The sequence below is a fragment of the Scleropages formosus genome, chromosome 18, assembly GCF_900964775.1.
Source record: "Scleropages formosus chromosome 18, fSclFor1.1, whole genome shotgun sequence".
NCBI classification, from domain to species: Eukaryota; Metazoa; Chordata; class Actinopteri; order Osteoglossiformes; family Osteoglossidae; genus Scleropages; species Scleropages formosus.
Window position 1 is genome coordinate 10,089,111 of NC_041823.1, and position 25,932 is coordinate 10,115,042.

The 25,932-nt window shown below is 39.4% G+C and overlaps 1 protein-coding gene across 10 annotated transcripts in view; it reads left to right on the forward strand.

Moving 5' to 3' along the window:
- Window positions 1-25,932, forward strand: part of ulk4 (unc-51 like kinase 4) — a 73,780-nt gene that overhangs the window by 43,857 nt on the left and 3,991 nt on the right. For 8 of the 10 annotated variants that reach the window (XM_018763083.2, XM_018763082.2, XM_018763087.2 and 5 more), the window contains 5 exons: window positions 1,719-1,767; window positions 5,762-5,867; window positions 9,451-9,617; window positions 11,156-11,254; window positions 12,953-13,138. In XM_018763083.2, the coding sequence (XP_018618599.1) occupies window positions 1,719-1,767; window positions 5,762-5,867; window positions 9,451-9,617; window positions 11,156-11,254; window positions 12,953-13,138 (607 nt within the window). Of the gene's footprint in view, window positions 1-1,718; window positions 1,768-5,761; window positions 5,868-9,450; window positions 9,618-10,048; window positions 10,175-11,155; window positions 11,255-12,952; window positions 13,139-25,932 lie in introns of those variants that run through there. The other 2 variants (XM_018763090.2, XM_029245955.1) reach the window with 2 other exon arrangements.

The window sequence follows — 25,932 nt, forward strand, 5'->3', positions numbered from 1 at the left end:
CGGGAGCATCCCGCATGCACCTCTCTGTGATGTCCGCTGGGCTGCTCAGGTCGCCTTGTCAAGGTCAGAGGAAAATGTAGGACATTTCCATGGGGGTTTTATGCCACTCATGTAGCATTCATGGTGCTACAAGTTCAGCCTTGTCATACGCTGCTCTATGAAACTCTTTTGTTATATGCAAGTCAACAAGCCAAATGCATGAATATATTTGGAATTATATTAAAATGGTAAATGTCAGTCTGCAATTTTGCAAACTTCTGCTATAAGCAGTATTTTGCACCTGTCCTATGTAAATTGAACATGTCTTGTTGGATATTTTGTCTTAAGTGTTTATGTTAAACATTCACAGGTTGTTCTAGAAAAATCTGCTAATTTCCAGTCTTGCCTGCTAGGCTGGAGTTAACTTGTACTCTCCCCTTCTTAGTCTACCTTGTGCTATCTTTAGAAGATACACAATGGTCTACAGCATTTTGGCTCTGTATAGACTCTTATCTCAGCTCCACTTGGAGGTCCTTCCAGTAGCATATCTTCTTAGCACTAATCATTTGCTGTATTGAATTATTCAAGTAGGTGTCCACATCATTTTTTTAGTTTTAGATTTTTTTTTCTCAGCTGTTAAAAATAGTAAAAATAAATGTGACTATCCTCAACTTCATAAAGCCCTTGTTTTTATTATTGTATAGACGGTTACTGCATATGATACTTTTTTTTTTTTTTTAACGCAAAGACAAACTAACAAGACAGCAGAAATAAATGTAGTCATCTGTGAGTATTATAGGGGAAGACTAGGTTGTTTCAAGTTGTGGAAGCGATCTGTCAAATGTGAGCCACATGAGCCATTAGCATCTGAATTGTCTCCAGGCCACCTCTCTGGAAGGGGAGTGTGTAGCCAGGCTCACTATGTCTGTGACTCCTCAAGACCCTTGTCATCCACAATGTTGACACCTGTCAGCCTAATGACAGTACTGCATGGCAGCGTGCATCATACTTGGTAGGTTGCCGTAGACTATTATGGCAGGGAATGTTGTTATCTGTATTAATGTTAATGAGTACAGCAGCTCCAAGCACAGTGTTCCCACTTTCCTTCTGACAGACTTGAACTTCACTGTCTGGTTTGCAGTTGACATCCACTTTAGGACTACTTTGGTGATTTCTAAAAATAAATGTAAGAGAAGTTGAACATCTGTAGTTATTTTAGTGGGGGCTATTTATTGCTGTTATCTAAAACACATTTTTAGCAGAACCATTCTTGTCTCGTCATTGCCAGAAATTTTGCATTACTTTGAAAATGTGTTTTGTAGGGACATTGCAGCCAGCTCCTGTTTTAAGGGTAGTCAAAAAAAGATTTTAATTTTACAACATTCACATATTTTCCTCTGCATTTATTTTTGTACAGACTTCACCAGACTTCTCTATTTTTCTTCTTAAGTTGCTTTACATATAGATAGCAGCTCAGGTTCTGAAACAATAAGTGTAATCAATAAAACAGGAGGGAGTCATTTCGAGTGAAGGGATACATTATTCTTTGCCTTGTTGTAGTAAAGTGCTGTTTCATCAGAAAATTATTCACAAGTCCTTTTCAGCTGACTGATGTTGGCAGCACAGGTTTATTCTGAAACAACACTTGAATGGCAAACATCACACACACAGTTACCTTAATGAGGATTAAATATGCATCTGAGAACTGTAAAGTTAATTTTTGTGTCTTTCCATTGCAGGCTTGTTGAGGAGAGTCATCTTCTACCTGTTGTCTTTCAAGTCATCTCAGTAAGTGGTTTATGAAGTCCTGTTATTCAGCTCTAAGTGCCATTTATGCTTTTGGACACTCACTGACACTGTTTGGACACTAGGGTGCTGTCCCCCTACACACTTGTTGCCTTTCATGCTAGGCTGTGCAGTGAAACAGTCTTAGCATGGATAAAAGTTGTATATGTGAAAATGAACATAAAAAAACCACACCAGCCACTCTCAATTACAAAAGCACCTGAGGTGTAACAATTTATGAAGGCACAGATGACAGAATGAAATTGGTACCACAAAACAGCCATTTTTATTGGCTATAATAAAAATATGTGGCCTATGTTTGTTTTGGAAGACCTTCATCTATTAGGTCATAATTCAGTTCATGGATTGTGATGAATGTTCCTTCTCATGCCTTTTTAGTGCACAATATTGGATTCTCTTGGTGGTTTTTCACACATGTTGACATGAACTGGTTTTCAGTTCCATTCTCTTTTTTTTTCTTTTTTTTTTTTTTTGCACCTCATGGGATCATTACGAAGGCAGGTGCTGTAGTTCTTTTAGTGCACTAGTGTAATTGGGTGGTCTGAAGAGACCTGGGAAGGGCAAAGTTAATGGAGCGCAGATGCAATTTTACGACAGACTACAACATTGAGGAAAGTAAAAAACATCTCTAAGAAATGGTGCAGTGCAGAGGCAAGGTCTGTGCAGTTTGTATTTGTGAGAGAAAGGAAAAAGTCATATAGGTATAGCTTGAATGTTTCCTCTTTTCCCACAGTGCATGTGGACAAAAGACCTACCAGTAATAAAAATTTTCCATAAATTGACCAAAGATGTCATTAAGCTGTCTGGTTACAAATCTGATCAAAGCACATCAGGCCAGACCACCAGTCTTCTGACTATGGACATGTTTCATTGACTACATCACAACTTTTTTTTTCTTATGGGTGCATAATTAGGATCATGGACCATAAATATTATTACTTGACCTTCCGAATCCAAATATAAATCTGTGAATGTGTCTTGCAATTACTACTAATGTTTGGAAAGCCAATTGCCACTACTTAACTCTAATAAAACACATGATATGTTAGAATGACCTCATAGTTCAGCTTTAACATTCCAGTGTGAATTATGGATAAAGGCATTTTATACATAAATAAACCTGTAATAATTACTTTGACCTAAGGTGCAGTACAACACTGTTAATCTGCACAATTCTCAGCTGACAGGAGCTCAAGGCTCAGCAGATCAAGAGTAATATCTAAATTTGAATCAAATCTGGAAATGGGCAAAATAACCACATTACAGAATTGATAAGAGAGAGTGGAAAATGGAGTGATTGCCTCCACCAGTATACTTTTAAGGTTGACAGTTTTTCAGCTACACGAATTTCAATTCCTGCGGGAATTCTAATCTGTCAGTGTGGGCTTTTGTGTCACCTACTTTGTGTGTGTGTCTGTGCATGTGTGTATGTCCTGTCTCAGGGTGGAGATATTAAACCTAGCACTGTTAATGTGCCAGTTTTTATTTCCAAGCCACTTAGATAAAAATACATTTTCTCTTTTTTATATTTAAAATCCTACTCATCCTTCTCAGAATCAGTTTTTTTTTTTTTTCTTTTTTTAATTAGTTCATATAATACTGGTGGGTTTTGTATATTTATTGATAAAATATTGATAAAAATACATGGCTTCTCCCCCCCTGGGCTGATGAGCCTGGATGAAATTCTCCAGGCCACAGAGCCATCTGTCCCCAGCAGTCCATAAAGCTGTTAAGAGGTCTTGGAGCAGCATCTTAGCCTGTAATTAAGTCTGCCATTGATTACCCCCATCTTTTCCGTGTGTCTGCAGTCTGCAGGCCTGCGGTTTGCCCTCTCTCTCCTGTCTTCCTCTGTATCCTGACAATTCATTATGTTTCTTATCACCCCACACTCCTCCTTCTCCACCAGCTGTCTGATTAAAAGCTCCCCCAAGCTGCATTTTCACGGCTACCAGGAATCAGCATAGCGTTCCCTGATATGAACTTAACTTCTACCCCCCACTCTCCAGTCTTCACATTTCACCCTTAATCTCGACATGCAAAGTGAAAATCAATCCCAAATGTTTTAGGGTACTTTGAAATGATCTGTCACGTCTCTCGTTGACTGTATGTTAGCTCTGCATGCCGAATTGATCTGCACAGAGAAGAAGGTTCTCCACATATCCCACAATATTCGCAGCAGCCAGTTTTCCCTTAGAGCTCATCTTAATATATACTTGTTTTTAAAGGGTCAGCAATAAACATGCTTTTAAGAAACCTCTTTTCAGCAGTAGAAAATGCCTATGGAAAATAGTTCAGAAATGTCAAGATCTGTCAAAACTTAAAAAAGATTCATCTGACAGCTCAATCAAGCATAATTAGTAACAGGAAACTACAAAGCACCAGAATTGGTTGAATGCTGTAGAGAGGAACACCAAATATACCCATCCTATAAGATAGCACTCTTTTTGTCACATTAAGATCTCATGGCATGGAGTTTGGTTCGAATACACACAATCTGAAAAGTATCTTTACAAACAGCATGCTGGGCAACAACTCCAAAAAGAAGCTCCCTGAACAATGCATGTTATCAATATTTATATTGTGTGTGTGTGTTATGGTATAAGGGAAGGGACATAAATATTCATACATATTTTCAAATGGAAAACTACCAAAATACAGGAACGGTGATGGTGTACATCTTATTGAGTTCAAAGGGCACGTGCTGAAACAGTTTGTACGAGACAACTTGCCGGTAGCACAGAGATATGAAGAACAGAGGGCTCCAAGGGACAGCACCCTTGGCTAGATAACAGCAGTCCCATGTCATGCACAACATGATTCCATTGGAAAAAAGACAAAACATCTGCTTCATCATTAATTTTCTCTCTTACTTCTGGCTGCTGAGCAGTGGCTGTGGAGTTTCTGTATTCATAGTAGTTCAGGTTTGTTTATTCATAGTTCTTCGTAGAGCTTCCGAAAAAGTGGGCTTACATGTGTTTTTGTAAATTGCTACTAAGTATACTGAAAAAACTTGGGTGGCACATTGGAACAGCAGGTACCATTGGTGCCTCACAGCTCCTGGGCTGTTGTGTGGCTGTGGGTTCCAATCTTCTCCAGTTTTTCTCACAACAACACTTTCCAGGTGAACTGAAAACTCTAAATTGCCTATAGTGTGTGTGAGAGTGTTACACTCCCTGAGAAAGATTGCAGGGAGTTCAGTGCGGTATGTCTAGTGCTGTAAGTCACCTTGGATAAATGTGTCAGCTAGTTAGATTAATAATTGTATGTTGCTTTAGAGAAAAGCGTCAGGTAGTTGAATAAATTAAGTGCAAACTCAAATTTCTCTTTGAACTGCTTTGGGAAAGAGCTCGCTTCTGGAATGGTGTATGTGTATTCCTCTTTTCCGGGGTCTGAATGTTCGTCCAGCTTCTGCATACCAACACCTGCTTGTGACGGAGGGTGTACCGTGGTGTTGGACATTTCTATTCTTTGCTCAGTTACTGAGACAGTGTCCATGTGAAATGTAAAATAGATTAGGTCATGCATTTCACTCTCGTGTTCTATCCGTCTATATATTGGCCTTTTAAAATGTTTATTGTGTGTGTTTCCCTGTAAATTTAGCTATAAATGCTCAAGGCCTGTATAATTTGTTGCACTTCACACATACATAGTTATAAAATTAAATACTGAATTTTATAAAGGTTTGGCCAGATAAGCAATGTTTTTTAAAGGCTGCTGGTTATGACTTTTATTTTTGATGTTATTAGTTTGGTTGCTTAGCAGAGCAGTTTATACAAAGCAACTCACAAATTCATTCATTCATATTGCTTCATATTTAACACAAGTAATTTTAGGGTAAATGCCTTGCTCTCAACTGTGCCATGTCCCTCATGGGATTTGCACAGAAGTTCTTGTCCTTTACAGCCACCATTCCACCAGCTAATGAGCCAACAGCATTCTCAACCTTGCTCATTGTGTTCCGATGTTGTATTTTCAGGAACAACAGGGCAACCCCCTGGGCACCACTGTGCAGAGTGCCATGGCCCTGCTCAGCAACCTAACTGGACAAAAGGATGTCCGCCTGCGGCCTCTCTACCAGCAGGGTATGTACTCAACAGGGTGTAGCGAGTCCTCTCGTACTGCAGCTCCACTCTGAAAGGTTCCCTTTGAGTCTAATACACTGACAGTCTGAGACACACAGGTTGAAGCGATGTTTAGAGCATTGCAAATCGTTCTATACTACTCTTAGGTAAAAAGCCCACAATCACCTTGATAAGAATGCTGGCAGATGATATGATTTTAGGACATACTCTACAGTATAGGTGCCACTGCAGGTAGCACTGGTGTCCCACAGCTCTTTAGCTATGGGTTTGGAAGTGGGTTCCAATTCTGAGTTACTGATTATGGATGCCCATAGTATTGTGTAGCGTTCACTTTAGTGTTGTCAGTACATGTAGTAAGGTGATTAATGAAAAACACATATGCTAGACGAGAACATAGAGAGCTTAAAAAGGTTGGATACATATTTATATTGGTGGGTAACTTTTCTGGTTTGTAAGGTTTTCGAGCCATTCATGTGTATTTGGAAACAGACATCGCCGGTGAAAGAGTCTATAAAACAAAGTTACTTAGCCATTGTAAGTTGTAATCATGTTAGTAATTAAGGATTGTTAATGCCATTACTGTAGAGACACTGCTTCTATACATCTGACTGTTACCTCCCACAGCCACCAAACCTCAAAGGAATGGAGGCTTCTTTTTTTTTGTCTGCCTTACAGGGGCTGGTATTGCGCGGAAGAATTTCTGTCCAGGTTGATGAGACCTTGAACAAGTCCAGTGTATTATGTCTGTTATAATCCGCAGTTTGCTAAAGCTGTGCCAAAGAATAAGAGATGACACCACTGATTCAGTCCTCACAGCCAGTTGCAGGCAATGTGACAAAGTGACACAGGCAGTTTTCTGTCTGAGACGACAAACTGAGTGATAAACAGGATGTCACATTAAACCTGAAAGACCAAAGTAACAAATATCCAGGCCAAACACTTTGTAGCTAACATTTCTGTTTTCACTGCATTTTCTTTTCCTCCTTACTTCCAATGAATGTTTTTAGTTTTTTTTTTTTTCCCTTTCTTTCTTATTTTCATTGTTTCAATTGAAGGAGGGCAGTGTATGGGGCATTTAAGGGTGAAGACGGAAGGAGGGGTGTCTGGTGTTTCACGAAGGAATGTTGACATTCTTGTATTGACATGTCACTTGGTTAAATCAATACACAGACAGGTCAGTACATTATACACAGACCTTTGACACAGTCTGAAGAGACACAGAGCTCATCTTGTCCACACACTCTTCTGTTCCAGTCTCATTTTTTGGTGTTATTCTACATAGTAACTGGCTTCTGTGCAGGTTGTAAACTCTGGTTAGATTGTAGTTTATTTTTTGACACAAGAGAGCTGTTTTTGTACAGCATGTACTTTTATTCTGTATCAGACACTTTTCTCCGAAGCAATGTAAAACTCAGAGTAAACAAAAGTACATTTCAGAACAGGTGAAGAGCTTTAGATACAGACACAACTGGGCAGCACAGTTAGTTTGTGTGATACCACCAGCCCACACTCCACAAGTATGACTTAGTCTGACAAGAAATGCCACAAAGGTGATTGTGCCAGATGGTGTGATGCAAATTTATGGAGCTGTTATAGAGATCAGGAGAGATGTGGGTTTTAAAAAAAAAAATTGAGATTCTTGAATGCAGAAAGGGTTTCAGTAATTCTGAGGGACAGAAGGAATCATTCTACCACGTTGGAGACCAAAACGAGAGCTTTGGGCTTTTGATTGAGCTGCTCATCTGTAGGTCCACCAAGGGTAGAGGAACATATGGCGCTCTTGCTGGGGTGAAAGGAATGATCAGGTCTTGTAGGTATCAGGATTCTTTGACCATCTTATAGGCTATAAATCTTGAATTTGACACAGGAAGCTATAGGAAGCCAGTGGAGTGAGACGAGAAGGGGAGATACATGAGAACAATTTTGTAGGTGAAACACAACTAATGTCACAGCTTTGTGGACTAGCTGGAAGACAGTCAATCCACATCACAGTTTAAAATTAACCTTTCCCTCTGTTTTCAACTCTTTTTAGTCTTAGGCTGTTTTACCTAAGCAAACCTGTCTTCTACAGGACAGAAACATGCAAAAGACCTGATAGTGTCAAAGTTGCATGAGCTACTCTAAATTCTTTTATATTGTTTCTATGGAACATGTAATTACTGACTCTAATATTTTACCTCTGAACTGCCAGCCATGGCAGATCCCAGTCCACTCCAGGACATACTCAAAAAAGACCATCTTGCTCTTCCTACTGGAGGAGAGTTCCTTGCACGTTATTTTTAGAGGAGTCAGCATCATTATGAGTAAATCAGGTCCAGCTTCCTGGAAACTGTTGACCCAGCGCTAAATATAATCCTGACAATTAACACTATCTCAGTGTTTCGCTCTCTGCAGCGGTGTGCAGGAGGTGAAGAAAACCCTTCTAATTGTCTCCTTCCTGCATGGCTGCGAGCCAGTAGACAAGGAAGGCAGGCATGAGAAAGAGAATAGGGAATGTGTGAGATGACTGCTGTGATAGGCAAGTTCCTGAGCTGGAGATGTGACACGGAGACTCTTTAGGTGAGAGCTCGGAGCTTTGCGGTGTTTGTCCATTAGCCCTGTCGTCTTCAGTCCACATTTTTCTCTTGTGTTCAGCATTTTATCTGCATCCTGCTGATGATGTTGAAAGGTTGCTGGTTTTGAAGTAATTTCCCCTTTTGAACTAAATAGAAATGTAAACAAGAGTTACTTAAGACCGACCACTCTAGACCACCTGAAAAAGAGCATGGGGTAGTTACGCTGATTTATTTGGAACACAGCACACATCACAAAAGATTAGAAAACTCCATACCACAGAAAATACTGACCTTTAAGATCTGTCTTGTATTGTAACACTTAAAGGAATCCAGTAAATGGCATGCATTTTACTTTGCTTTCATAACCGTCAAGTTTTGAAAATTAGACATATTTGCTATTTTTGAGATGTGAAGAGCTATTTTCTGTGGGTGGACATTAACTGCTGTCACATTTCATACATGGGTCAAAATGCTTACCGTGATCGTAGATGGCAGGTCAGGAAAAGAACATGGAGCTACAGAGGTTATACCATACTTCTGAACATTCATGCATCTGCAGTTAATATTTCAAGAGTGTTTAAATATTCATTTTTCCCCAAGTATTCTGAATCTTGTGTTGCTGCAATGAAAAACAGCATTTTTGTGTGCATTTTCATAATTTGTACTGTGATGCTACATTTGTACAAGTAGGTCACAATTACTGCTTTAAAATTATTTCTCATAAAGATCATCCATGCATCCTTCCAGGTATTGTTAGTCCAGTGAAGGACCCTGGTAGTCTAGAGCTAGGTAGCATAGTGCTTGAGGCAGGGTACACCCTGGACAGGATGCAAATCCATCCCAGGGCAGTCATACATTTCCTAACAGCAGTGCACACTAAAGGCAATTTTGTGTCACAGGTTCACTGTTGACTGACACGTAACTGTTGTGTTAGTGGAAGGACAAGCCGCAGTCGTTAGCATTGTACCCCATCGCGTCTATCTCCTTTGCAAATGATGTATACAGTTCTATGTGTTCCCTTAAATTAGGTCTAGTGGAGGTTATCTGCAGCTGGCTGATCAGAGTGGCAGCCCTATGTATGGAGCGAGAAGATAAAGCTATGGCAAAGAGGCTCCATGGCCTCCTGCTGTCACTCCTGGATGTCCTGCACAATGTGCTAAAGAGCACATCCGCAGTGGTGCGGTATGCTCTCCAGGTGAGGGTCCCCACTGCTCTCCCCCGTTTCATTGTGACACTACCATCAGCACTGGGTTCTTTTCAGACTGAAGCAGCCTACATAGGATTTTTAAGGAGAACATGTATCACTGTGCACAAAAATGCAGGCTAGGGACTGGAAATATCGAAGGTTAAAAAAAAAAACATTATGAAAGTAGATGGAACAATGTATATGGATTCTGAGATATAATGTTTTTATTATTCCACAGTTACTCAGCCATAATATTTCAACACTTGATTTTTAAAAGATGTACTGTATATTTTTCAGCTATAAAAAATTAAAATTTTCCTCTATAGCATATAATCCTACTGGCCAAGTTTATTTTTGTGCCTTTCTCAAGTTAGTGGTCCTTACACTTTAGCTGTCAGTGAGTTAATTTGGCCTGTATTCGGTTCCACTGTTTCCACTAGTCTCATGCATCTGTGTGCACTGCATTATACTGAACAGAGATCAGAATCTGTTCGGTGGGAACCACGCAAAATTACAGCCCAACAGAAATGAAGGTCACCGAAAAGGAGGAAAAAGACGCTTCCGTTGTGAGTTGCGTTCCTCAGAATTTGCATGAGCCCATCTGTACACCATGTGAATGTGCGTGACGGAAAACTCTTCTTCACAGCTTGCTGTGTTGTGCAACACCTATTGTGAGATCTTTTACCTCTCTTTAAGAGTCTTGTGGTCTGTATTGTCAGGTTAAGTAGATTATAATATATAATATATGTATGGATGCATAAACTTTAGTAATATGGTAAATTGGCTATGGTAAGTTCTGCAGAACTCTGCAGAGTAAATATTAATTGTATGCAGTGTTATGTGTGAGGGAAACATATTCACACGGCTGTGTACTACAAACTTTAAATATACATTTATTATATATATAATGTGTTGGACGTCCATGTCGTGTGTGTGTGTGTGTGTGTGTGTGTGTGTGTGTGTGTGTGGGGCATCATGTGTGTTCCTTGGCAAATGACTTGTAACCTTGAGAATGAATCTTAGTAACTAATGTTTATCACAAATCTTTTGTGTCCAGGCTGACTTTACAATAAACTGAATTGATTATATTGTGTCAACTATTTCCATTTAAACTTAAAAAATTGACATTTATCTGATTTATCACAGTTTTGCAGTAATGATATACATGAGAATGAATAGGTTTGCTTGAGACTTTCATGTCTGCAGCTATGTTTCCTCCTCTTAATATAATGCATAAATTGTACTTTTGCTGAGATGTACATCGCTTTGGACAAAAGCGTCTGCTAAATGATTAAATGTAAATGTAAATGAATAGTACTGCGATACCAGTTCCAGCTGTAATGTTTTTTTATGATAAAAATCAGCTACACACGTATCCCGGACTGTGAAATGTACAGTGTTTTCTGGTATGAAGCTCAGCTGATTTGTGTGGTTACTGGTTCCTAGTCAGTTTTACATTTTGACAACGTGGTATAGAACCTCTCTTGACTAGCTGTGCTTCCCCATCTGTCCTCACCAGTTATGTTTCTGTCTCCTTTCTCCTGCAGTCCCAGAAGGGGGAAGACAAGGGGGACATTCAGGCGGCAGAGGAGCTCCTGCTCATCAACAGGCCACTGGCAGAGCTCAGCGGCTTGCTCATTCAGATGGTGAGACCTGCTCTTGGCATCTTTTATCATTTTTTCGTGGTTTAAATACATGGCTTATCTATGGGGTACACCGTCCAGCGTCCCCTTGTGTTTCCAAGCAAGTTTATTTTCAATATCAAACGTCTGGAGTAGCTGATACACGATTGAAAGATCCTTAATCTTCACTGTAATTGGTGTAAAGAGCCGACTGATTGCACTTTCTCTGTTTCATGCAAGAAGAGCTAGTTATTCACAGCAGTGACAGAGGAGTCATGAATTTTTTTACCTAGGGGAAAGATACCGTGTAACTGTGTCCGCCACACTAAAGCTTTACTGTCTGGCCTAAGGGGTCTTGTGAATATTCGTTGTTCTATGGGTGAGTGCAGGAAATTTTATGTAAGATAGACTTGACTTGTGTATTCTGAATTGCTACTGTGCCCTGTTGTGATTTATGTAAATCTGAAATTAAAGTAAATTCCTGCAAATGAATTATGTGTTTAATTTTCCAGGTTGAAAAGAAGTAAAATTTATTTTTAAAACTTTGTTACATTTCCCTTTACTGGTGTTACCTCCAGGGTGTACCCAGCCTCATATCATATGTTTCTGAAATATGCTCCAGACCACAGAGACCCTGCTCTGGACAAGTAGTTGCTGATAATGAGTGTATGGATGGACAGTTCATACTTAAATATAGTTCAAAAAGGAACAGAATTCTAAATATCACTATAGGTCTAGATGGATACTAAAATGTATGGGTCAAAAAACCACAGAGAATAATTATACTGTTTCAGCAGTTAAAACTGTTGAGGGATTTTCTATGATGGACACAGTCACGCTTCACTGAGTTGGGCAGTGTTAGAAGGCACACATGGGGAATCATTTGGAGGAACGCTTTTATATTCCCTGCTTCTGAGAAACAGTTATAGTTGGACATCTTCAGGGAACGATCAGTTAAAGACACACTTTAAACGGCTACATGTGCTGACCTTCAGATAACCATGGGTCGATAATTAAGGTCTCAAGCAGAATACAAAGCAGAGCTGTATTTGCATTTCCTTGCTGATCTTTCACCCACCTGGTCATGAAGGAGAGGAATGGTTTATCCTGGCCCTCAGCAGCCCTGGTGAATACAGGTTAGGCTCGATGAGATTGTAAACTGCGGGTTTGAGCAGCACATTGCCTGTGGTACGGACAGCACAGATGGCACCAAAGAACAGTGACACGGGCACATCGCATTGCCAGCTCTCCCCGAGGAACTGTTTATCCAGGCTCCGAATAGCACCCGTTCCTCCTCCTTGCTGTAGCCCGGCCAAGCTGTCTATTGCACATATAGAAATATGACTTAACCCCACCAGTCTGTCTTTATGGCCCCATGTTGCCCTCGCCACATCACCCCAGTTCAACAAATTAAAAATCAGCAAAGTTAGTTGGATGGGTTGAGCCCTTGCTGCTTGGAACTCTGAACCCAGTGCTTATATTGTATTGCTGAAAGGCCGTGAGTTTTATTTGGCCCTGCTGCGTATATTTCAACAATGTTACTCTGGGCCTGCAAACAAAAAAAAATTAGACCTTGCTCCAGATGAGTGATTGAATTTAACCAACACAGTGGTGCAGTAGGTACTTCTGGTGTCTCATAGCTCCTGTCCTGTGGGTTCAGATATGGGTTCTGATGTGGTTCATGCTACAAAGTCTGTGTTACAGATGTTGATCCTCTCCCAGCTCCCCAGCAGAGACCCAGAGCTCTACGAGGAAGCGAGCCAGTGCCTGTCCCTTCTGTCTCAACTCTATGGAGGAGATGACCTCGAGTGCCTCCACCCTGACAACCTGCAAAGCCTGGCGCAGACACTGGAGATGCAGACTGACCCCAGACAGCAGCGGTTATTGCTCAGGGTCATCAAAAGGCTGGTGAGCACTGAGGGCACCGTACATGGGCCAGTACACTAATTGTGTAACAGTTTCTAGACATGTGTAACAAACTCAGTTTACAGGCAAAGTTAAAAAAAAAAAAAAATGCAATTTATATAAGATATTTCATATTCTAAACATATAGACTATTTTAAGAGGGTTTCCTGCATGTGGGTTAGAATAAGTGCAAAAATATTAAAAACAAAACAGAAAATTGGCACCAGGTGAATCAAGGCTTATATCAGCTGACACGATAACTACAATTTCTACGACTTGGAGGTAGAGGAAAAGTGAAAAGAAATGTGTATTTTGACATATAAATAGACATTTCAAATATGTCCACACACAGTAAATGTGCCTTGTCAGCAAGCATGGCATAAATATGAATAATGATAATGAGACAGAAGGTGCTGCAGTGGTCATTATTGTTGATGATGATGATGACAGTATTTTGTCTACATAGTGACAAAAGTACAGGAACTGGAACAAGTCTAATTTTTTTTTTTTTTTTTTGTAGAAGCTTTTAGTCTTTTTTTTCCCCCCACAAGGAAATTCATAGTTATCAAAGGAGCCCCCACGCTGAGAGACCATTTTAAATTTTTGTCCATTGTCAATCAGCTGTAGACCATTGTTTTTTAGAGTGCTGGTGTTCAGTTTACCAGAAATGCAAATATTTCTTTGTTGAGCATAGGGGATGGATTGAGATATAAAGCAGTGACAGTCTTGATGGGTTTTAGTGGATTCCTTTGTTCCCATTCAGACATCTAAGAAAAAGGTACAGAACGTTTGCAGGGCCTCATTTTATGCCACGATGACTGTCTTTGTGTTATTTTTCCGTGGTGAATAAGTTTGTGTACTAGCTACATCTACAGTACACTTTTCTCAAAAATGACTTACAGTGTTATTCTCCCTACAGTTGTTTACCCATTTATACAACTGGGTAATTCTACTGGAGCAATTTTAGTGTAAATACCTTGCTTAAGGGTACTACAGCCAGAGGTGGGGATCGATCCTGCAAATTTTGGGTCTAAAAGCAGTAGCTCTAACCCCTACACTATCAGCTGTCCCTGACTGTGACTGACTTCCTGACTGTGTTTGGACAATACTTTTTCATTTTCACCAGTATAAAGAGTTCAGTGTTTTGATTTTCAGTTATTTTCAGCAGAAATACTATCACCTATGTATGTATGCATTTAGAGCAATAAAGTGAAAACTATATTTTTGGTTTGTAAATCCAGAATTAGTGCCATGTTACACTGATGGATGAGGATGGCAGTTTTATCTCAATAATTTCCCTGCCTTCATCCTGTATTCAGTGATTAATTTAACTGTATTGCATTTAACTCAGAACTTCTGTTCTTTTTGCTGCTTGTTGAGATGAACATTAGTTGTGGTAATTATGTGGAATTCATTTATATGTACAATATCTGATTAACGCAGATGGACACGGAGAAGGGTAAAAGTTTTTGCTGATATGGACCAATAAAAATAAATAGAGCAAAGATATAAATTATTGCGGCACATTTTAATTAGTTTTATCTTTTTATTTTCTTAATTGATCCTTTTGAGAATAAGCCATAACAAGAATGTCATGGAAAATGTATTTTGTGTCATGGATGGTACACTTGGTAAGAGCAGTATTCTTGTGAAGAATCTTTTGTACTAAATTACTTCAAATTGTAGTATGTGTATATATTTTAACAAATCCTTAGGGTTTGCATTTTCTGTTGATATAGTTCTATTGCATTACAAATGGTGGGGTAGTTCTGTGTCTCAGAGGATGAGAGCAAATCCAGTTTAGATGAAAATGTCATTTTACATACACAGATTAATTTTCCTTGGAAACTATTGACTTCTATTGTATTTTCAAGCAGAAATGCAATGAAGTTGTGGATTTGCAAAGTTACTATTGACTGGGATTTTTCTTCTGTAGAAAGACTCATGTTGACAGACCATGGAATTTTGTGTCTCTCTTGGGCTCTGAGATTTATAGATGCTTTTGAAGTGAGAACCTCATATGCATATGTTTTCTACGTGTAGCTGAGGCAGCATATGGATTAAGAGAAAATAATTAAGTTAAGAAAATTTATTTTCTAGGTTTGATAGATGTCTATAGTTTTGAATCTCCATTTATCAAGGAACCCAATTTAATAATGGATTTTTTTCTCTGTTTAAATAGTCTTTCCTACACAAGAGGCTTAAGATTTAAAAGAATTCCATTAATAATTGAGACGATGTTGGTAATGGCTTTATACATAATTTCATAATTTCTGAGGATGATGTAAAATTTCTATTTGGTGTTTAATTGAGTCTGCCTGACTGATCAAACTACGGTAGCAAAGATTTGCATAAGGTTGGCTCCAGTGCAGTACAATTACCGATGTACCACCATGTTTCACATGTTTGGGTTGAAGTCATCTTTTGTCTTTCTCCAATCATGAACCCATAATGTAGTAATGTAGGTAAAATGATATAACTCAGCAGACCATATAATATTTTTCCACTGTTCTGGGCTCTAGGTGTAGTGTGCTCATTACTCCACGTTATGCATTTTTGAACACTGGTGTTAGATGCAAGCAGTTTTCTAAAGAGGAGTTTCACCACAAATACCAGCTTTCAAAAGCTCACAGTGTACAGATTTTGGTGAGACTGGGTTGTAGAGGTCTTGATTCAATTCTGCCATAATTCTGGAGGCAGTTTTTTTGCAAACTTATGCATACTGTCTATTTTAGTTTTGCTTTCTCAATGCAGTTCTTCCTTGTTTGGCATATACTGTCATGATTTTCAACACAGCTCAGTTTGCAACATAATTTTTTGCAGTTTTACTGTACAAAAGTAATTCAGGCACACGGACAGTTGTTAAGTGTAGTAAGTGGATTTTTGAGTACTGAATGTCTTAATTTTGTAACTGACATGTAGGTATACTTAGGTATTCATTGGTACTCAGCTTCATAAGACTTATGGAATAACAGTATACTTTTGAGTGTTTTCTGTATTGCATGTCCAATATTTTGTTTAGATATGTGTGATTTGTGTGTATATACTGTGTGTGTAGTATGTACTGTGTAATTACTGCAGTTGTGTACAGTTAGAAAAATAAGCCAGTGATCAACAGAATATGATGTTCACTAAAACAACTTTATGATAAAATAGCACAGATTGTTTTACTAGCCATCGAAAGTGCTGTCAGATATATACTGTCTAAAATAATCGGAAATAATTGTTTATGTACCACTCCATGTATTTTTAGCAAACTATGAGGTGTTCAGCTGTTCGCCGAGCTTGGCATTTAGGTTGAACATGTTTGAACATATTGAACTGGACCCCATCTACGAGCCAATACGATGCAAGGACCAACGAGGACCTAACCGGTATCAAACCGGTTCCAGTTTGAAACCAGCAACTGACCAATCAGAAGTCAGAAGAACTGCTCATGCTTAAGGTCACATGAAACCGACCAATCACATCCAAGCTTCAGGCAATCCCACCCATCAAACCATATATAAAGGAGGAAGCATCCAACACAAATCACACAACTTGTGCACTGATGATGTCACCTCGACTGGTGACGAAACATTTGCAACCTGAATGCCAAGCTCGGCAAACAACTGAACACCTCAACCATCTACCCGAGCTACGAAGACCACCAATATTCTCTATGATCCTTAGCAAACTATGTTGCATCAAGACCAGATTAAAAGAACAAAATGAAGTGCATGGCATAATTACAGATGTGTCTTTTGCCCCTTTATACTTATAAAGTGCTGTTTAGTCATAAGATTTCTCTATTTTTAGCTCCCCCAGTTTGACAGAAGCCCTCCACCTGTGTCCAACGTTAATATTTGAGGTAGTGCCCAAGGCAAATTTGTCATCAGACTCCTTGCGTTTCCTCCGCGGTCGATCCCCGCCTTCTCTCTCACAATGAAAGGTTATTAACAATTTAAAGGCCGCAGTCCCTGGACGAACCCGAGGCTCTCTCTGCCTTCAGTGTGCCTCTCCTAACGAGATGTGCTTTTGCAAGTGTGAATAAAACATGGTGATCAAGTACTGCTTCACTGTGAGACTGCTGTGCATCTGTATAAGCTGCACATGGCAACGTACAAGTAAGGAGTCAGACCAGAACTGGACGTGCAATTGGAATGTAATGCACAATGGGATGGTGATGTGGTCACGACACAAAAGTGCGCGTTACCAATATGGAGTGTATTACCTACCCTACAACTGACAAACTGTTACTGCGTATAAATGAAATAATTACAGTTAGGCTGATATGAATAAAAAATGTGGTTTTTATTAAACATCTGCTGAACTATGGATTGGTAAGAAGCCAAGTTGGCTTAGCTTTATAGAATGTCATAGTCAATAGAGATACAAAATTAAATGTTATGTTTGTGCCTCTGTGAATTTTTTTTTTTTTTTTTTTTTTGATGAAAAAGCCAAGTCAAAAGATGGTGTTTTCACAGGGATTCCTCAGATTGGTCTTGGTTAGCTAACAGTAATGGTGCTTTTTCTCCTTCCCGAATGGTGCTCAAAATTACCACGCTTGTCTTTCATATTTAACCGTGTATGTAAGAATTCAGCCACTTTAGATGGGGAGATCAGATAGCTTCTTTCATTACTTTTCTGATTTTTTTTTTTTTTCCTGAAAGATTCAGTTAAGACTTTTTAATATAAACTTACTCTAGCACAGTCTGTAACACTGAAAACCGGCAGTGTTGCTGGGACTTCATTTTTTTGTCATATGGTGAATCTTTTGTCTTTGCCATGCTGTAAAAGTAACCTAAAAGTAATTTTGCTCTTTAACAATGGCTTTTTTTCTGAATAGTATTCATGCTGTTTATTTTTCTACTAAAAGCACAGGTGTATACTGTTATATATTTCACATATAATTCTTTATAGCTGGCCCTGGGTATATTTCTTTTATTTGAATTTGACCTTTACATACTTTTTTGCACATTGATATTCCGTTTTGATGATATTCAGTGTTTTTTCCTTTTATTTGTGTCTCTACTGTACAGAATAGTAAGCTATTTAATCCATACAAGGATGTTGACATAGCTCTGATTATATGCCCCTTTAGATATGTTTGAGATGGGCTGCATGGGGGTGGTATGTCAGAGTAATGGGGTTTATTCTTTGCAGTGTAACCCCACTACAGGCCAAGTGGTTCCTTATTGATCAGGGGCAGCTTTTTATTCTAACCACCTTGTTCAACACTGCTGGTGATGAAGGTTCACAGGAGGGGATTTTACACAACATATGGCTAGCTGTCATTCCACCTCTGCCGGGGTTGGACATGCAGTACTAGTCGGATGTTTGAGTCCGCTTGCTGGAGGATGGTCTTTTCCACAAGCCATTTTGTTTTTCTGCTGGAAACTTGCTAATTAGGTGCTGTGTGTTCCCAGCTCTTCCTCAACAATTCCCAGAGATGTAGGACACTTGTGTGTCACTGTACTCTCACTCATCTGTCCAGCTAGTCCCACACAAGTATTGCCCAGGCTTCCTGCGTGTACTCATGCTCTTCACATATATTTATTCATTTAGCTGATGCTTTTTTTCCAGAACACTTTGCATTGTAAGCAATTTACACTATTTACCCATTTATACATATGGATAATTTTTACTGGAGCAATTTAGGGCAAGTACCTTGTTCAAGAGTAGCTACTTCAGCAAGATGTGGGATTCGAATTTGCAGCCTTCAAGTCCAGAGAGTGCAGTTTTTAACCTCTGCGCTGTTTTTGAGGTTATTACATTTATTCATTTAGCTGACACTTTTCTCAAAAGTAACTTACAGTGTTAAGTCACAAATATTTACCCATTGGTTCAGCTGGGTAATTTAGAGTAAGTACCTTGCTCAAGAGTACTACAGTTGGGACTTAAACCTTCAACCTTTGGATCCAAAGGCAGCAGCACTAACCACTACACTACCCTTTAGATGTTCATATTATAGCAAATAGTGAAATAATCATACAGAACATGCGTGTTCATGTTTATTTTTATTTTTGAATTGTTCAAATTCTGTGTACACTGCAGTAGATTTGAGTATCTTACCCAGCAAATAAATAAATTAATTAAATTAATTAAATTAATAAACTATTCAGTGCAAGTTAAGGGCACTTGAGTGAATTCGCACAGGTGTGCTTTTATCATGTACTGGCCCTGGTAATTTAATAGGCATGGTAATCTTGCAGTCCTGTATATTCGTTTTTGTAAAACTTACTAATCCTTGGGAAGGGGTTAATACGAAACACAGCGAGACCCACAGCCTGCCAGGACCTGAGTTTGAGATCCCTGCCATGGAGGAAACGGTACTGGACTGAAAATAAGTCCGTAGCAGAGACCTTTCTAGCAAGACATCATATTAACAAGACCCGCTGCAGTTGTTTGCAGTACCACCGGCTCCCAGCCCTCAATCAAGGAGATTCATACTTGACCTAAAAAAAAAAATTCTGAACTGACAGCATCTCAAAAAAATGACTGCTCCTAACCAACGAAACCTTCCTGTTAGCAAGCGAACAAGAGGAACTCGTGAAAAATTTAGCCCGGTTGCTTGGTGGCACTGGGCACTGCTATTTCGGAGTGTGGTGTGCTTGTCGGTGTGTGTTAGGGGCTGCTTTCCCGGAGTTATTCCTCATCTTTGGCAGTCTGTTTATCCACCTGCGGCCGGGCGCTTTTGCCGGTTATCTGTTTATCTGCGTGCAGCATATTCAGCTTTTTTCACCTCTGGCGGTATTGTTATTTTCCTAATTCCTCCCCTGTTCCACCCTTGTCATGGCTGATTCATCAGAGTGCTGTGTTGCCAAATGGATGGGGGTTGGAGGCTGGGAGAGAGAGGGGGGTGGATTGAAATAGAAAAACTTTCCATCTGTTCTGGTTCTCGATGTTATCCCTGAAATACTTCTGCCTTGAGCCACTAACTAAACTCCTAACCACTTTATTAGGCAGAAATTCAGAGAGTATGCCTAATCTGACTTTTTCCACCTTGTTCCTGTTTCGGTTGCTTGAATCAAACTTCGATTGATTTATTAGCTTCAAAGGATACCAAGGGTGACTGTCAGAGATTCATCTACAAGACTTTATAGCCTGTAGCAAAATTGCCAATTAAGGAGATATAAAGTTATGACTAATTAAATTATTCTAGATGGGTAGACTTCAAGCATTGTGTGTGTGCTCGCACATATGTATGTGCATATCTGTGTGTGTGTGTGCTTGTCTACAAGTGATAATTCAGAGTGTATGTTACATGTAAATAAACAGGACAATATAGATAAAACACAGATGATCAAGATGTACAGCTGACTCTGGTACTGTTATAATACAATTGTTATGTAGTTATGATGAGTTGGATATTTGTTACTGCAGTCATTCACATAAAGCGAGCGCAGTTGGTGGGATTTGGTGAGGGTATTGAGATGTAGTCACAATTCGTAGTTTAATAGTATTCCTTATTTTTTATTTTAAAAACGTTTTTTGAATAATTAGAACAGTTGGTATTTTATAGAAATCACAGAGACAATTCTAGAAAGGAAACAAATCTGTGGATTTTTTTCTCCCAAGGGATGCGAGGTAATCTCACAGGTGCACTTCACCCCTTGTAGACAATGAGTGGGGGAAATGCTGCATTCCTCTTATCCTCTCCAGCCATGGATACGCTGGTGTGGCCGCGATGCTGTTGAAACTCCGGCAGCCTCCATTCTCTTCCAGAGAAGGACATGGCAGGAGATGAAAGGCCCAATGCCTTCCTCACCAGCAGCTCACTGTTCTCCTCAAGCACCACTTTCAGTTGCTTTTGAGAAACTCCATAATCTTGAATTCCCCGCTCTCTGTGGTCTAATGGAAGACCAGCATCAGCGGGTCTCAGCTGTCTCTAAAGTAAAGTACCTTGGAAAAAAATTTCAGCGTTAGGAATCCCCATATTGGTCATACTTGTTTATTAGAAACAGATGGAGAAGAGTCAAATCAATGTTTGTTCATTTCCTTATTTTGGTACCCCTGTGCAAAGAAAACTGGGAATAGAAATTCTTCGATTTACACTTCTGTTTTTTCTCTATTCATCTGTATGTATGGAGAAACCTGTGTGGGAGTGGACTTGCTTCCTGTTGCTCTTTGTGTGTGCCTAAGCGTATTTTGAATTCATCAATAGATTTATGTGCATCTGATCAATATGCCCTGAACCTACAGCAGATCTAAATATAACAAAACAAAACAAAAAAAAAAAAAAAAAATCCTTGATCTATTTTGAAAGTCAAGTCACTGCTGTGGTTGGGGGGGGGCACGTGTCTCCATCTCCCCAGACTGTTTCTGTTTTCAAGTTCCATCTGGCTATTTTTGTAGTAAAAATATTTTTTCTAAATACTCCTGACATTTTAAAATTCATCATTTTGATTTATGATCAGATCTTCATGAAGATCTCAGACCTCTTCTGTAGCATTTTGTAGAATTACGGTGGAGGTGATGGCAAAGGTCACACAGCTAGTTAAGAAACAACTTCAGAGAACTTTATGACCTTTATGACCCAGCAAAGAATTATAAAATGAAAAACCTTGCAAGACATCTGTGTGTTTTATAATTCAGACTAATAAATATGTATTTTATGAAGTCCTCTGTGTACAAAACCAAGGTTAGTATTACAGTCAAGCCTTGAGCTTCAGCAGATCACGTTCACAGAGGATGGTAGTGTTACTGGATGTTGCATTTGCTCTTTCTTTTACATCTGCTGGTTAGGAGATGTGGTGAGTAAAGGTTTTGTATTCTGTTCAGACTGAGGCCATGGACATGCATTTCACATCTTGTATTCAGACTTGGATGTGTATTTTTCTGGTTCCATCGAGGAAGGGTCTGATTCGGGTAGTGTCTGGTCTTTCAGGGGTGCTAATAGCAACATGTCTTCTGCTAATATGGTTTGCAAAAGGCTGATTAACAAAGGGCATTGTTAATTATCATTTAAATTGCTGATTTATCTATTGGAAGTTTGATTCCAGATTAGTAACACTGTATATGAATCTTAAATTTAAAAAAAAAAAATAGTGTCAGAATAAGAATTGAATGAGTTCAAACATGTTTGTCCCCAAGACATTCACTGAATGATTATTTTATATAAGTAATGGACAATTGTTTCAGTTTCAGTTGGTGGATTTTTATTCTTCCTCCAGGCTGCCTGGCTCTGCGTAGGACATTCAGATACAATACAGCTAATATAGACACAGGGCAATGAAGCACAATGGAGGAGAGCTGCTCCTTTGACCTCCCTTCTTAGCGAAATGTCATTTTGACTGGTGTTCCTTCACCCTTATTATTACCAGCATAAGGTACCTAACAGAAGAAAATCTGGACAAGCAGAGTGGATTAAAGAAACCGGCCTGATCATGGAAAAACAGGTTATAGTCTATAAATAGCTTTTTCCTCAAGACAAATGATGAAGTGAGCTGGTGAATAGAGCAGATTTTTCTTCAGTTTGATTGATTATTAATGAGATCTCCTGCCTTCAGTTAAGGCAACATGGGATAAAATAACCCAAATAATATTTCATTCTTTTATATTAATGTCACCCACATTAACATGCAGTGTGATTTGATGTGTATCAAGCTGAAATAATAGCCGCATCAGCTCAGCTGCTTTGTCGGTAATTCAGTATTAGAAATATTTATTGTTTGCTGTAATATTCTCATGTTAGGATGAGCTCATATTTTGTACATACTGGTTCAGGGTTGAGGGTTTGAATTTGACCCAAGCTCAGAATTTGGCCCAAGACCAAAGTTCATCCTGTGTTGCATGGTTTTCTTTCTGATATTCTAGTTCACTACTACAGTCCAGAAACATGGTCCTCTGGTTTACTGGGGAGCGAGTGCCACGTAACACAAGTATCCATCCAGGATGTTTTCTGCTGTGAGCTTCCTGGAAAAAGACCTGGATCGTGAGACTCCTGCTGGATAAGTGGTTACTTCGAATGGGTGGGTGGTGCTGTGCACAAACCGCTTTGATGTGGCACTTTATGAATATTATTCTTAAAGCTGAAAATAACCTGCTCTGAGTGGAGGCTGTAGTCCAAAATCTACCTCACCCAGATCATATGACTATCGAACATACTGATGACGCAGCTGAGAACAAAAAGTACATTTGCATACAGTAATTTCTTCACATTATTATGAACCATTATTTAACTGATCCTTTTGTTCATTTTATTTTGCACCAGTTACAATTTTTAAAACATTTTAAGCATTTTTACTGGAGGTCAAAGTTACTAAAGCAGCAGTGAGATTTGAACAGAGGACCCTCATCTTGCAAAGTGATTTTCCTATCAACTACTCTGATTCACTCCAGAAGATTAAGAACAGAAAGATTTTTTTTTTTTTTTTTTTTTTTTTTTACCTTGTTTGACATTATTTCAGTTTCAGTTTCCATAGTAATTATACGCTGTTTCTTACTAGCAGTCTCTGGGCTTTTCAGACATACTGTACTGGTTTAGTAAACAAAATGGCTTAGGAAACATGCTGCAATGGTAACAATGGCAGTGGTTTGGCTGTGCCTGCTGTAAGTTCTGGAAATGCAGAAAGTGCTGAATCGGCGTCAGGCATAGGGCCCTATTCTGAAAGCTCGTAAGTGGAATGTTAATAATGTGAGAACACTGTATTCGGCTGTATCCACGACCTCTCAAATGAGTCCGTGACATGACAGCTTTTGGGATGAAGGCGACAATGAAACAAGACCAACTGGAAAGAAAAAAAGCCAGCCACCGTCCACTGCTACATCGATAAAGTTAAGTAATCTTACTTGGCATGAAGCACAATGTGCAGGAGCCACCACAGAGTGTGACAGAAAGGCTTACTTCCCATGAATGATGTGAAAATTTTCCATTGATGGATTTGACATGTGGTCAGTGGTCAAAGGCACAAAAAGAGACTGTTCTGAAGACCATGGGAAGAACTGCACGTAAAGATGCACTTTTACAAGGACACATGACGACTGGGTAAGCGAGGCTCTTTGGACTGAAAGGAGGTGATGAGAGCAAGGATGCAATTTAGTTCTTCCGGATTTGCCTTTTGAATAGAACTCAATCCTTGAAAGAAAGTGACTGAGATTGCACTCAGCCTTGGCATTAATAGTACAGACAGGCTCGCCAGAAACAGGCCACAAACTGCTGGTTTAGATTCTCCTTTATTACAAAGTCAGGAAATCCTCAAGGAGGCTGTAGCTCCCACTCCTCGGCAGCGCGGGAATAGTCCTCTGCTACGCTGCCTCGACTCCAGCAATGGCATTGCCCAGAAAAGGGGAATTTAACAGTTCCACGAAGGTTAACCATCAAGATGTGCTAATCGAATTGCACTGTTGCACAGAGGGCTTCCTTCCAGAATTCTTGTCATTAATACAGGGCCTGGTATTCTCTATTCATTTAACTGTGCTGCTGAATCACTCTCCTTCCAACGCAACAGTGAATGAGATGTGGCCATGTGTTGCTCATTGATACACACACCAAGATCTGTGCTGAGGGTTGTACTCATTGCCTGGAGCAAGTAGCAGACAGTTTGATGAGTTACCACCAAACAGGTTTAACTGAATGACATTGATAAACCCCACGCCGTGCCTATGTCTATCAAAGAATCTTGTGCAAATGTCTTTATAGCCACAATTATTGTATATTCCTGTCAGTAATTGTAATGGCTAAGGATAAAATTTACATTTATTCATTTAGCAGACGCTTTTGTCCAAAGCGATGTACATCTCAACAGAAGTACAATTTATGCATTACATTAAGAGATGGAGACATAGCTGCAGACATGAAAGTCTCAAGCAAACCTAGTTCATTACCTACCACTTGCTGCACCGAGGTTCATCATTCGAGTAGGTGCATAAGACACAGGATAGACAAATCCCAATACCCTCCCACCAATTTTTTTTTTTTTCTTTTTTAAATATAAGATACACAAACGAGCAAGTACAAAGCCAGAGTAGTGGCTGAATGAAGGTTGTATCCGGGGATTCTTACGGAGTTACGATGCATGAACAGTTACACCGTAAATGAGCTGGAGAGATCTTGGGTGAAGTGGATCTGGAAAAGGTGAGTTTGAGGTGTTCCCATGAGACTCACAGGTGGAAAGTCACACAGACACTCAGGGCAGTTTTTATAGGTCTACTTCAACTTTTTGGGGTTTTGGGACAATGAGAATGTACTTTTCACATAAAATTGTGCACCTGCACTAATCTGTAAGTATCTCACACTGTGCAGTAAGATAATATGCGTTCTGTGATTCTGTGATTGCAAGTCATCTCAGATTTTGCTGACAAGTTCCTCTTTAATTTTGACCTGTTGAGTGATGAGTACAGTTTAGATCTCACCTTAGATCAGGGCAGGGTCCTGTATATAGCGCTGACAGCAGCTAAAAAGATAAATCTGAAGTGGTGGATCGATCCAATTTATCCTTTTACAAGGATGAGGCTTACAGAGTTCAAGAAGGTAGCAGTTTTGGACTGCTTCGCTGCCAGGCTTAACAAAGCCAAGCCAGGTAGTCGGTGTTTGAACATTGACAATCTCGCCGACTCGATAATGCAGTTCCAGGCCTCTTTAAAACAATAGGTGTTTGTGTGTCAGATGTATAAGGTGTTTTCCATTTTTGCCTCAGATGTTTACCTGCTTTCCTCCTTGCCTTTTTGTATATTTCGGTATAGTGTTTGTACGCATGTATAACTTTTCTGTGGGAAATGAGAGTAAACACACTTGTTTTGTAGAAGTACTTGGCGGACCCCTGGCCCACATTGTTAACATGCATTAATTTGTAAACTGCACACCCAGTCGCGAT